The sequence below is a fragment of the Physeter macrocephalus genome, chromosome 19 (assembly GCF_002837175.3).
Source record: "Physeter macrocephalus isolate SW-GA chromosome 19, ASM283717v5, whole genome shotgun sequence".
NCBI classification, from domain to species: Eukaryota; Metazoa; Chordata; class Mammalia; order Artiodactyla; family Physeteridae; genus Physeter; species Physeter macrocephalus.
Window position 1 is genome coordinate 36,151,048 of NC_041232.1, and position 13,576 is coordinate 36,164,623.

At 37.7% G+C, this 13,576-nt stretch overlaps 1 protein-coding gene across 1 annotated transcript in view; it reads left to right on the top strand.

The window, feature by feature from the left end:
- MIB1 (MIB E3 ubiquitin protein ligase 1) overlaps nucleotides 1-13,576 on the top strand; it is a 121,440-nt gene that overhangs the window by 92,033 nt on the left and 15,831 nt on the right. The window contains exons 13-16 of the mRNA XM_024120568.3: nucleotides 3,759-3,891; nucleotides 7,428-7,514; nucleotides 9,461-9,622; nucleotides 12,051-12,232. Coding sequence (XP_023976336.1) covers nucleotides 3,759-3,891; nucleotides 7,428-7,514; nucleotides 9,461-9,622; nucleotides 12,051-12,232 — 564 coding nt within the window. The remainder of the gene's footprint in view (nucleotides 1-3,758; nucleotides 3,892-7,427; nucleotides 7,515-9,460; nucleotides 9,623-12,050; nucleotides 12,233-13,576) is intronic.

Genomic DNA, 13,576 nt, shown 5'->3' on the forward strand with positions numbered 1-13,576 from the left:
TCTTGTAATAGTCTTTATTTTAAAGTCTATTTTGTCTGATACGATAATTGCTACTCCAGCTTTCTTTTGATTTTCATTTGCATGGAATATCTTTTTCCATCCCCTCACTTTCAGTCTGTATGTGTCTCCAGGTCTGAAGTGAGTATCTTGTAGACAGCATATATACGGGTCTTGTTTTTGTATCCATTCAGCCTGTCTGTGTCTTTTATAGTTAGAGCATTTAATCCATTTGCATTTAAGGTAGTTGTCGATATGTATGTTCCTATTACCATTTTTGTAGTTGTTTTGGGTTTGTTATTGTAGGTCTTTTCCTTCTCTTGTGTTTCCTGCCTAGAGAAGTTCCTTCAGCATTTGTTGTAAAGTTGGTTTGGTGGTGCTGAATTATCTTAGCTTTTACTTGTCTGTAAAGGTTTTAATTTCTCTGTCGAATCTGAATGAGATCCTTGCTGGGTAGAGTAATCTTGGTTGTAGGTTTTTCCCTTTCATCACTTTAAATATGTTCTGCCACTCCCTTCTGGCTTGCAGACTTTCTGCTGAAAGATCAGCTGTTAGTTAACCGTGTGGGGATTCCCTTGTATGTTATTTGTTGCTTTTCCCTTGCTGCTTTTAATATTTTTTCTTTGTATTTAATTTTTCATAGTTTGATTTATACGTGTCTTGGCATGTTTCTCCTTGGATTTATCCTGTATGGGACTCTGTGTGCTTCCTGGACTTGATTGACTATTTCCTTTCCCATATTAGGGAAGTTTTCAGCTATAATCTCTTCAAATATTTTCTCAGTCCCTTTTTCTCTTCTTCTTCTGTGACCTCTATAATTTGAATGTTGGTCCATTTATTGTTATCCCAGAGTTCTCTGAGACTGTCCTCAATTCTTTTCATTTTTTTTTCTTTATTCTGCTCTGTGGTAGTTATTTCCACTATTTTACCTTCCAGGTGACTTATCCGTTCTTCTGCCTCAGTTATTCTGCTATTAATTCTTTCTAGAGAATTTTTAATTTCATTTATTGTGTTGGTCATCATTGTTTGTTTGCTCTTTAGTTCTTCTAGGTCCTTGTTACACGTTTCTTGTATTTTCTCCATTTTTTTTCCAAGATTTTGGATCATTTACTATCATTACTCTGAATTCTTTTTCTGGTAGACTGCCTATTTCCTCTTCATTTGTTTGGTCTGCTGGGTTTTTACCTTGCTCCTTCATCTGCTGCATATTTCTCTGTCTTTCCATTTTGTTTAACTTACTGTGTTTGGGGTCTCCTTTCGCTGGCTGCAGGTTTGTAGTTCCCTTTGTTTTGGGTGTCTGCCCCCAGTGGGTAAGGTTGATTCAGTGGCTTGTGTAGGCTTCCTAGTGGAGAGGACTGGTGCCTGTGTTCTGGTGGATGAGGCTGGATCTTGTCTTTCTGATGGGCAGGACTGCATATGGTGTTGTGTTTTGGGGTGTCTGTGAACTTAGTATGATTTTAGGCAGCGTCTCTGCTAATGGGTGGAGTTGTGTTCCTGTCTTGCTAGTTTGGCATGGGGTGTCTAGCACTGGAGCTTGTTGAGTGGATCTGGGTCTTAGTGTTGAGACAGTGATCTCTGGGAGCGCTCTCGCTGGTTGATATTACGTGGGGCCGGGAGGTCTCTGGTGCTCCAGTGTCCCGAACTCAGCTCTCCCACCTCAGAGGCTCAGTCCTGACACCCAGCTGGAGCACCAAGACTCTCTTAGCCACATGGCGTAGACAACTGTGGTAAAAATCTTACTGGTGTCTTGGATTTTTCTTTGCTGGGTGATTTATCCGAGCCAGGTTCCCTTTGTCAGAAACACAGCAAACCAAAACGCTAAGATATCCGAGGTTTGCAGTGAAGACAGACAGGCCTTATTCACATGGCATCCAAGGAGAAGACAGCAGAACAAATTTCAAATCTGGGTCCTATCTTATTATTTTTAATGATTACATTTTGTCTTTATTAAAACTTTTTTCACATGATTTAATACTTGAATATTCAGAACTCTCCAAAAGAATCATAAAGCTAAATTTTGTTTCTCACATGGTCAGGTGTGTAAGGTAACAGATAATGTATGGCATTAGCTTCATGATTATGCCAAATCGAAACACTCATTAGTATATTGTTGTACCAGTACTTTTCCCCATTAAGAATATGAGTCAAAATCTACATAATTTCTAGTATTCTATTTTAATCCACTGAATGAGAAGGTATAGAATCCTTCTGATTACTGAAAATGAGCTAAAGCAGGAATCTTTAGCTTTGTATGAGGTCCATGAATGGAACTTAGGGGTTTTGGACTCCCTCAAAATTGTATGTAAAGATTTTTATGTGTATTTTCTGGGAGAAAATGGTTCATAGATTTCCAAAGAAGTCTTGTTACCCGTAAACAGTGATTGTAACTTCAGTAACAACCACCAAAGGCTGTCTTAAAGTTTTGATTCTCAGTACACCTTGGGTCATAAACCTGTTTAAAAATCTGATAAAAGCTATAAACTTCCAGATTTGAGGACAGTTTTGGAGATTCTTGGATCCTCCAAAGCTTGTTGTCAAATGTCTTGGATTTCCTGTTTGGGATTCATAGACCACTGCCATTAAGGAAACACGCTCTGGCTCATGTTAGGCATTAGTCTCATTATTTTAGAGACTTACAGTTTCATTTACACACATTCGTATTCTCCATCTTCAGACTGTTTCTCCATACGTTTATAACATTTCTCTATTAAAAATTTTTCTCTCATATGTATCACCTTACGAAAAACTATCCCGATATGTATCTTACTGTTATTTCTTGCCCTTTTATACTCTATTGGCACAATTTTAAAAGGTTTTCTTTTCTGTGTTTACTGCCTTTTTTAGGTGTGAGGGAAGATTCAATATCTAATACGTATATAAATGTTGTCTGAGCCAAGTCCAATACTCTTTGCAGGAGCAGTTATCTTAGGTCTCACTCTTTAAAAAAAAAACAATTAGTTGATAGATGTATTAAGGGAGATTTTTTCGAAATTATGTTATGAGTTTTCCACAGAAAACCTCTATGTTAAGAAAAGTTAGACTGGTTAGGGTTAGGAAAGTTGCTTCTGATTTTATTTTCCTTTTTGAGTGGTAGGTTAGCTTTTTCTCTACAAAGCATGATTTCTTGGTAATTAGTTCCCCTGATTTTTTATGGTTTAATCTTTGGTGCTCTTTAGGATAACTTTGTCTTTTTTGCTTTGGAGATACTTTGTTACCATATCTTAAATTTTAAATATTAGATTTTAGTGACGATTTTGTGTGTTTTGATATCAACTGGATTTAGCCCTGCTAAATGACATATATCACATTTTTAATTCTGCAGAGTTCATGATAATCTGCCAGCTACCTAAAATTTGTCTTATCACTATTTTTCTTTCTTAGCTGTTGTTACCTGATTGTTCTTTATTAACTCTTCGTTAATATATACTATTCCAGTTGAACCTAAGAGATTCCACAAGGCCAACATATATCCTTATTAGGGTATATTTCTTTTACCTTTGGTTTTTTTCCTCTCATAATGTTTCCCTTTTGTAGCACTCCCATTCTGTTTTGATTCTGTTCTCCAAACAGCAATAATTTGTTTACCTCTTACAATATCGAAAGGCTGTGTATTTAAGATTTAGGAATTTTGAATTTCTATTTGTCTCTAAGGGCATAATTTTCTTTAAAGAGGAGTATATTCATTTGATTTTAAAAGTTCCTTTTGAATATTTTTTTCTAAAGAAAATAATAAAATATTTAATTAAATATTTGACTTTCAGTGCAATGCGTGTTTTACTGTCGAAATTACCAAGACCGTGGATTGTGGATGAGAAGAAAGATGATGGTTATACTGCCTTGCATCTGGCTGCCCTTAATAATCATGTAGAAGTGGCTGAACTGTTGGTACATCAGGTAGGAAAAGCAGTTCAGTAATTTTTAACAATTTTGGATCATTGCTATTTATTTATTTTTTCCTTCATCAACTACTTATTAATTGATAATAAGTAAAATCCCATGATGATGGGATCTTACAGCAAAATCCCATGATGATGCAAATTCAGGTATAGTATGAATTTAGTCGTCCGCCTAACATTGGTTTTTGGTTTTGTTTTTGTTTTTTTTCCCCTGGCTGCGCGACGCAGCATGTAGAATCTTAGTTCCCCAACCAGGGATCGAACTCTTGCCCCCTTCAGTGGAAGCATGGAGCCCTAAACACTGGACCACCAGGGAATTCCCCTAACATTGGTTCTTAAATGGAGGGAGGTAGTGGTGTGTGGGGGGAGAAGGGGGCGGGGTAGGGGGGGAATCCTTCAGTCTCCAGTATTCTCTCAGCACAGTCTTCCTGGATTGGTCCAACGAAATAGGCATCAATGAAAAGGGATTTTCCAGAATCACTGACACTATTGTGGAAGTATCACTCTGCTGTAGCACCAAGAACCATCATGTTGATATCTAAGCTGGTGTGGGCAGTTGCCACCAGGTAACACCAGGCTGCAGCTAGGATCTAAGGATGCAGTTCATGACTACTGCTGGACCCCTTGGATAGCAGCATAGGCTCACCTTGGTCATTTCATTCATCTCAGAAATAAGATGGCTCTACATTTTTATGAGATTGGATTTTGGGGGAAACCCGTTTATTGCAATTTTATGATATTTTGGTATATTCAGCAAAATTTTTAAATGATTCAGTCAAGCATATGCCATAGCTAAGCACTAAAGTTACCAAAGAATTATCTGTGATCCCTGACTTCAAGGAACTTACAGTCTAGTTAAGAAGATGAAACAGCAGAAAAATTTAGTAGATAGTACATTATGTGTAATTAGGTCATAGATCATAAGATAGACATTCCATAAACTACAGAAGTTTAGGTAAAAAAATAGTTCAAAAGTTAAACCTTTCCCCTGCCATTGTAAGCCTTTATTATTAAAATTAATTTTCTTAGAAGTGTTGTTAATTATGATAAATTCCTTTTCATCCAAAATCCAAACAACTGACCTTAAGCCAGTACCACACTGTCTTGGTTATTGTTGCTTTATAGTAAGTCTTGAAATCAGAGTAAGTCCTCTAACTTTGTTTTTCTTTCTCAGAACTACTTTAATGTTCTAGATCTTTGGAATTTCCCAGTACTTTTTAGAGTCAGGTTATTAGTTTCTATTAAAAGTCTTTGGGGGAGTTTGATTGCTCTTGCACATATTAGATTTATCTTTAAGTAATTTTTTTGATCCTATTGGTAAATTGTATTGTTTTAAAATTTCTATTTCCAGTTATGTATTGCTAATATATAGAGTTGCAATTTTTAAAATATATTTACCATGTATCGTGTGACCTTGCTTAAATTACCATTGGTCATTAGGAAAACAGAAATTACACCAACACTACTAATTACCAACTACAATGACTAAAATTAAAAATGCCAACAAAACCAAGTGTTGATTAGGATGTGGAGCAGTTAGAATTCACAAACGTTGCTGGTGTTTTTCAGGGTAGCCATGTTGAAAAACAGTTTAGCAGTTTCTTATAAAGTTAAACATATATTCATCCCAGAAGTCTCACGTCTAGATATGTATCCAAGAGAACTGAGGGCACATTTCCACGAAATACTCCTACTAAATACTTGTAGCAGCATTATTTGTAATAGCCCTAAACTGAAAGCAAACCAAATGTTCATCAGCTAGTGTCTGAATAAACAAATTATGGTATATCCATACAATGAATACTACTTTGGAAGATCTAAATGATGGAAAAAAGTTCAGGAAACTTAAAAAGGAGATCCCTCAGTTTCTGCATTTATATGAGAACAGACATGATAAGAAAACAAGCTGGGCTTCCCTGGTGGCGCAGTGGTTGAGAGTCCGCCTGCCAGTGCAGCATCAGCTAGTGTCTGAATAAACAAATTATGGTATATCCATACAATGAATACTACTTTGGAAGATCTAAATGATGGAAAAAAGTTCAGGAAACTTAAAAAGGAGATCCCTCAGTTTCTGCATTTATATGAGAACAGACATGATAAGAAAACAAGCTGGGCTTCCCTGGTGGCGCAGTGGTTGAGAGTCCGCCTGCCAATGCAGGGGACACGAGTGTGGGAAGATCCCACATGCCGCAGAGCGGCTAGGCCTGTGAGCCATGGCCGCTGAGCCTGCGCGTCCCAAGCCTGTGCTCCGAAACGGGAGAGGCCATAACAGTGAGAGGCCCGCGTACCGCAAAAAAAGGAAAACAAGCTGAGGGAATTCACTGGTGGTCCATTGGTTAGGACTCAGCGCTTTCACTGCCATGGGCCATTGCTGGTCAGTTGCTGGTTGGGGAACTAAGAATCCCATAAGCCACGCGGCACAGCCAAAACAAAAAAAAAAAAAAGGAAAGCAAGCTGAGATCAGGAGCCTAATGATTGCACTCAAAGAAACATAAATAGTAAAAACAAACCAGAAACTCCCACCTTTCCGAACATGTCATAGCATGTTCAGACCAACCAAACTCCCGTAAGGGAGTTTCAGCTCTACCTGATGCACCAAGCAGGTGCACAGGTGGGGGTGTCAGAATTGTGATCATAGGGCATGAATGGTTCTAAGACACAAATGGAATGATACAGTTTATTTTTTGACTCTGTAGCCCTCTACTTAATTTTAGTTTTTTCAAAAAATGTATTATTATTTTTTATCATGCCAGACATGGTGCTAGGCATTTTGACGTGTTATTTTTCTTAATCCTCACATTGACCCCTGGAATAGGTTGTGCCCTTACCATTTTGGAGCTGAGGAAATAGGCATGAAATGATATAGTGCTTGCTTAAGTTCACAAATTTGGCTCATAGCTGACAACACTTGAACCTAGGTCCACTGACTATGTTCATTGCTTTTGCTTCTCTGTCCCTTTCCTCTGTGCTTGGCATCAGCTGTTCTCATGGTCCTTTGTCTATTTCAGGGCCCTGGTGGGACTTTCTGCTCTTCCTTCAATAAGTGTTTGTATGTACCAATTAAGTGTTATCTTCTTCTCACCCTCCAGCAGAGTTCCTTTTCACTGAATGAGGAAGAGCTCAATTATGCAGCAAGAGGAACTGACCTTATTAGGTCATTAAAATAAATCTAGATCCAATATGAAGACTCGTTAATATATTTTCAGGAAATATTTACAGTTAAAATGAGCTGATTATGTCCATTGCTCTATAATGGAGTTTAAAAGGGAGCTGTGTTTGTACTGTACTTTGTCCTTTAACTGTTCTTAGATGGAATCACCATAATAAAAATAATTATTTTAAACTTGCTGCTCTACTTCAGAAAGCTTGCTGCCCTATCCACTTCTTCCTATGTTACTATATGAGAACAAGGTCCCAGCCCCTAGGAAGGGGGTGTGGTTAGTAGTGTCCAGTGTTACTGATTCTTCGCAAAGAGTTAGTTTAGTATACTTCCCTCTTGTCACGTTTAACTGTGTATGCCTTGTTCTTCTTCAGGGTAACGCAAACCTGGATATCCAGAATGTGAACCAGCAGACTGCCCTACACCTTGCTGTGGAGCGGCAGCACACCCAGATTGTGAGGGTAACGTGTCTACTAAAGTGAATCTTTGCTTATTAAATCATACTTTGTTAGATTTCTCAAAAGGCATAGCTAGAGGTAAAAATATGATTTTAGGCTAATATTTTACATCAGTTGGGTAAAGAGTTCTAATTTGTAATAGGGAAAATCTTAAGATTCTGATATTCAAAGTCTTCAAAATTTTGTTGCCAGATTGGTAAATTCCCAGAATATTAAATCAGAGGATTTCAGAGTAACTTACAAATTTGTTTTTTTAAAACGTATACTCCCTTTTAATTTGTATAATTGAGAGTGAACTGTAATTAAAGGCTTCGGCTAGACATTTGCTGAACAGATTCCAAAAAAGCTGACATGTGTATTTTTATTTTACTAATCTGGTGATTCCAGTCAAAACACTTGAAAGATTATCTGTTTACAGCTTTTTTGTAGAGCAGTGATTCTTAAAGTTTGGAGGCTGAAGCAGCAGCATCAACATCACCTGAGACTTTGGTAGAAAAGTAAATTCCTGGGCCCCACCTCAGACCAACCAAATCAGAACCTCCAAGGGTGGGAACTAGCAATCTGTGGTTTAACAGGCCCCCATGTAATTGTGATGCATGTTCAAATTTGAGAAACTGTCCTGCAGAGACATTATATAATCTTTTGAAACAAAGCAAGCAAAACAAAAGAAAACAGTAATTAGCCAAGACAGGTAGAACCATGTGCTTGAGATTGGTTTCTTTGTATGGTATTTTTCTAAAACTCTGTTAGCATTTACAAATGATTAGGGAACTTGTTAAAGCACTGTAGGCAAAGTTTTATGTTTACCACTTAAAATATCAATTGAGGGCTTCCCTGGTGGCTCAGTGGTTAAGAATCCGCCTGCCAATGCAGGGGACACGGGTTCGAACCCTGGTCCGGGAAGATCCCACATGCCGTGGAGCAACTAAGCCCGTGCGCCACAACTACTGAGCCTGCGCTCTAGCCAATGAAGGGGACACGGGTTCGATCCCTGGCCCAGGACGGACCCACATGCCGCAGAGCAACTAAGCCCGTGCGCCACACCTACTGAGCCTGCCCTCTAGAGCTTGTGAGCCACAACTGCTGAGCCCATGTGCCACAACTCCTGAAGCCCACGTGCCTAGAGCCTGTGCTCCGCAACAAGAGAAGCCACTGCGATGAGAAGCCACTGCACCGCAACCAAGAGTACCCCCCGCTCGCTGAAACTAGAGAAAGCCCGCATGCAGCAATGAAGACCCAACACAGCCAAAAATAAATAAATAAATAAATATATTTTAAAAATCGATTGAGATATATCAATTATGCGTTATATGCAAGAGATTGCAGTTTAGCAAACACTTCATGCTTATTATTATTTAAAATTCCTCTTGCCAAAAATTGTTCATTTCTCTGATATTTGAACTTATAACCATATATTTGGAGAAAATTAACCAAAGAGAATGGAAGGGCTTCCCTGGTGGCGAGTGGTTGAGAGTCCGCCTGGTGAGAGGCCTGTGTACTGCAAAAAAAAAAAAAAAAAAAAAAAAAAAAAGAATGGAAATAAATAACTTTCTTATTTAAATAATAGAAGAATTTTGAACGTTACGATTTGGTCCTATTGGAAATACTTAAAATATCCCAACTCACGTATCTGAAATTAAAAGGAGAAAAAAAATGGCCTATATTTCCCCCAGTTATCTTGATCTTAGAGTAGATTAATTGAGCAACATTTTGGTTCTTATTTCTTTCTGCTTTCTCTAATTCAGTATATTTGAATAACCAGGTTCATCATTATTTGTAAGGAGTCACAGGGGTGGGTATAGGGTAGTTTAGCAAGCAAATACATAAAAATAATTAACTTTCATGGCAACCCCATCAGATAGGTCCAGGGCTCTCACACTTACTTTAGAGATGTTGTAACTTCTTGTGGGTAGAATACTTTAGCAAAATGAGATGTTTTTCTCTTCTAGCTTTTGGTCCGTGCAGGTGCCAAATTAGATATTCAGGATAAGGATGGGGATACTCCTTTGCATGAAGCTCTGAGGCATCACACTTTGTCTCAGCTACGTCAACTTCAAGATATGCAAGATGTGGGGAAGGTCGATGCTGCCTGGGAGCCATCCAAAAACACCGTGAGTAAAGATAATCTTTAATGCAGTGCCAGTGGGAGCATCTTTTAATGCAGAGGCTTATATTTATGGCTAATTTAACTTGCACCTGATAAAATATTTCATCAGAGCTACAAATGTACAAATTTAGTTTATGAGCTAAATGCTAGTCAATGCTAACTGTATTGTTTTGCATTCTTACTAAAAGTTGTTTGGTTCTCCTTTTATAACTTTAGCCATTCAAACAGGAGTATTGTGGTGTCTTTTTGTGGTTTGAATTTGCATTTCCTTATGACTGCTAGTATTGAACATCTTTTCATTTGCTTGTTCACCACTCATGTGTATATATATATATATATGTATATATATATATATACATATATATATATATATATTTTTTTTTTTTTTGTGATACGCGGGCCTCACTGCTGTGGCCTCTCCCGCTGCGGAGCATAGGCTCCGGACGTGCAGGCCTAGCGGCCATGGCCCACGGGCCCAGCCGCTCCGCGGCATGTGGAATCCTCCCAGACCGGGGCACGAACCCGCGTCTCCTGCATCGGCAGGCGGACTCCCAACCACTGCGCCACCAGGGAAGCCCACTCATGTATATTTGATGAAGTGTCTCTTCAGACCTTCTTCATTATTTTGTTGAGCTGTTTTCTTACTACTGAGTTTTGAGGGTTCTTTTTATAAACTGAATACAAGTTCTTTATCAGATATGTGATATGCACATACTTTCTTCCAGTCTGTAGCTTGTCTTTTCATTCTTTTTTAAAATTTTATTTATTTATTTATTTATTTATTTTTGGCTGCATTGTGTCTTCATTGCAGCACATGGGCTTTCTCTAGTTGCAACAAGCGGGGGCTGCTCTTCATTGCGACGTGTGAGCTTCTTCTTGTGGTGGCTTCTCTTGTTGCGGAGCATGGGCTCTAGGCGCGTGGGCTTCAGTAGTTGTGGCACACGGGCTTCAGTAGTTGTGGCACACGGGCTTAGTTGCTCCATGGCATGTGGGATCTTCCCGGACCAGGGCTCGAACCCGTGTCCCCTGCATTGGCAGGTGGATTCTTAACCACTGAGCCACCAGGGAAGCCCTCTTTTCATTCTTTTAACAGTATTTTTCGAAGAGCAGAGGTTCTTAATTTTAATGGAGTCTGATTGACCAATTTTTCTTTTACCGTTTGTGTCCTGAGAAATCTTCGCTAAATCCAAGGTCACTAAGGTTTTCTCCTATTTTGTACTAGAAGTTTATAAAGTTTTAGCTGTTACATTTAGGTCTGTGATTCATTTTGAGTTAATTTTTATGCATAATATGAGGTATGGGTCAAAGTTCTTTTTTGTTTTTTGTTTGTTTGTGGATATACAGTTATTCCAGCCCCATTTGTTTGAAAAGACTGTCTTTTTCTACTTTTTCTACCTGTGTGCCTTTATCTAAAATCATTTCTCTTCTGTTGATCTGTGTCTTTATCTATGTGATGCCAACCCACTGTCTTGATTACAGTAGCTTTGTAATAAATGTTGAAGTCAGTGGTATAAGTCTCTTCTTCTTTTTCAAAGTTGTTTGACTATTCTGAGTCCTTCACGTTTCCATATGAATTTTAGAATCATTTTTAAGAATGTAAAGGGTTCTGAGACCAAAGTGAGAATTGCTGCCTTTCTATATGACCATCGGTAAATACTCTAACTCCTATGTGCCTCGTTTTTCTCATTTTAAAACGAGGGGAAGTGAGTAACTACCTCCATAAGGTTGTAAAGATTAAATGAGTTAATTCATGGAAACTGCTTAAAATAGTTCTTAGTCCATTGTAGATGCTCCATAAATATTAACAATTATTATGACTATTTTCAGACAAGATGTGTGAGTCAGAAGCTCAGATGACAGTAGAACCTGATCTGTCTCATTCTCCACTTCGTGGCTTAATTCCTGGTTCTTGGTTCTTTTCTCAGTTGTTTCTCCCCTTTTCGTTTCACGTTGGTTGCTAGCAGTTCCAGAGACAAATTGAGTAGAAAAGGGAGACTGTCTCCTCAATATCTCAATCAGAAGTCTTGTTCTTGGGTTTTATTGGCCCTAATTGACCTGATTTAGGTTATGTGTCACCCCTGAACTAATCACATAGATGAGGTGGGTCTCTGAGTGGTTTGAGCCATCTTTGGTTCACCTCTAAAACTGGAGATGGGTCAGTCCTCATACTGTACACCTGAGGAAATTGGGGGGTAGGTGACATGGAGGAAGGATACTAGGACTGCAACTCATAAGTGTCCACCACATCTATATAGTCTTGCCAGACATGTTTTTTACCACACATACATATTCATATATACATACATATATACGCAAGCACGTGCACACCACACACACATTCTTGCATATATATATATATATATATATTTGGTGGTAAGAATTGATAACAGATTCCTAAAGGGAAAATAATGACTTTTTTCATTTGATTTCAGTTAATAATGGGACTTGGTACCCAGGGAGCCGAGAAGAAGAGTGCAGCATCTATTGCCTGTTTCTTGGCTGCTAATGGTGCTGACCTTAGCATTCGAAATAAGAAGGGTCAGTCGCCACTTGATCTTTGTCCTGATCCCAGTCTCTGCAAGGCACTGGCAAAGTGTCACAAAGAAAAAGTCAGGTTTGTATTATTATCATAAACCTAATATTCTGTACATAAAGTATCATATGGTTCCACAGTTATAGGGAAATTAATATAATGAGGTATATACATTTCTTTTTTATTCTATTCTGTTTTATTTTTTATTGAAGTATAGTTGATTTACAATGTTGTGTTAATTTCTGGTGTCAGCAAAGGGATTCAGTTATACACATATATATGTATTCTTTTTCATATTCTTTTCCATTATGGTTTATTACAGGATATTGAATATAATTCCCTGTGCTGTACAGGAGGACCTTGTTGTTTATTTCATAGATAGTAGTTTGTATCTGCTAATCCCAAACTCCTAATTTATCCGCCCCTCACCTCTTTCCCCTTTGGTAACCATAAGTTTGTTTTCTATGTCTGAGTCTGTTTCTGTTTTGTAAATAAGTTCATTTGTATCATATTTTAGATTCCACAGATAAGTGATATCCTATGATATTTGTCTTTGTCTGACTGTCTTCACTTAGTAAGATAATCACTGGGTCCATCCATATTGCTGCAAATGTCATTGTTTCATTCTTCTTTATGGCTGAGTAGTATTCCATTTTATATAGAGGTATATACATTTCTTTAAGTATATCCTTAAGGGGCATTTTATTAGAGCAAGGCAGAATGCATCTAAAAATATATAGATAGAGGCACTGTAATTACTGCAGTAATAACTTAAACACTGGGGTGTAAGGGGAAACTATTTTGAATGTGTACATGTGAGCCCACGTGTTCATGAGTTTCTGAAGATTGTAGTAGAAACAGAGTGTCCCTTTTCTTTCTGTACCTGTAGTTGGTTGTGCATACGTATTTTTATGTCTTGTATATATATATTTATAGACATGTTCTGTCTTTCTGTAATAGAATTTTATGCTCCTTAAGGATACACTTAAAAGAAATGTCAAAACAGCAGCTGCAGTGACATATTTTCCAAAGTGCCCCGTCAGTTGTGGACGCTGATAATGCTTCATTCTGTCTGTAGTTAGCATAACTAACATGGGCTCTAGTTAGGATTTTTGTTTTATTCCTATATCCTGTGTCTTTCTCAAATGGTCCTATATAGATAAAACAGTTTCTGAGGGAAACTGTTTATGTTAATTTTTTTTAACTAGTGTTTTTGATTTCTTTGTTAGAAGAAGATTCACTCTTTTCCATTGGGTGAGGATTTGTTGAATTGAAATTTGAATTGTACTAGAAGTATGTAAAAATGCAGAGAAGTAGAAAAATATAGTATACAATGTTTCATATATAGATGTTAAAGCTTAATTTTTTTTTTTTTTTTTTTTTTTTTTTTTTTTTTTTTTTTTTTTTTTGTGGTATGCGAGCCTC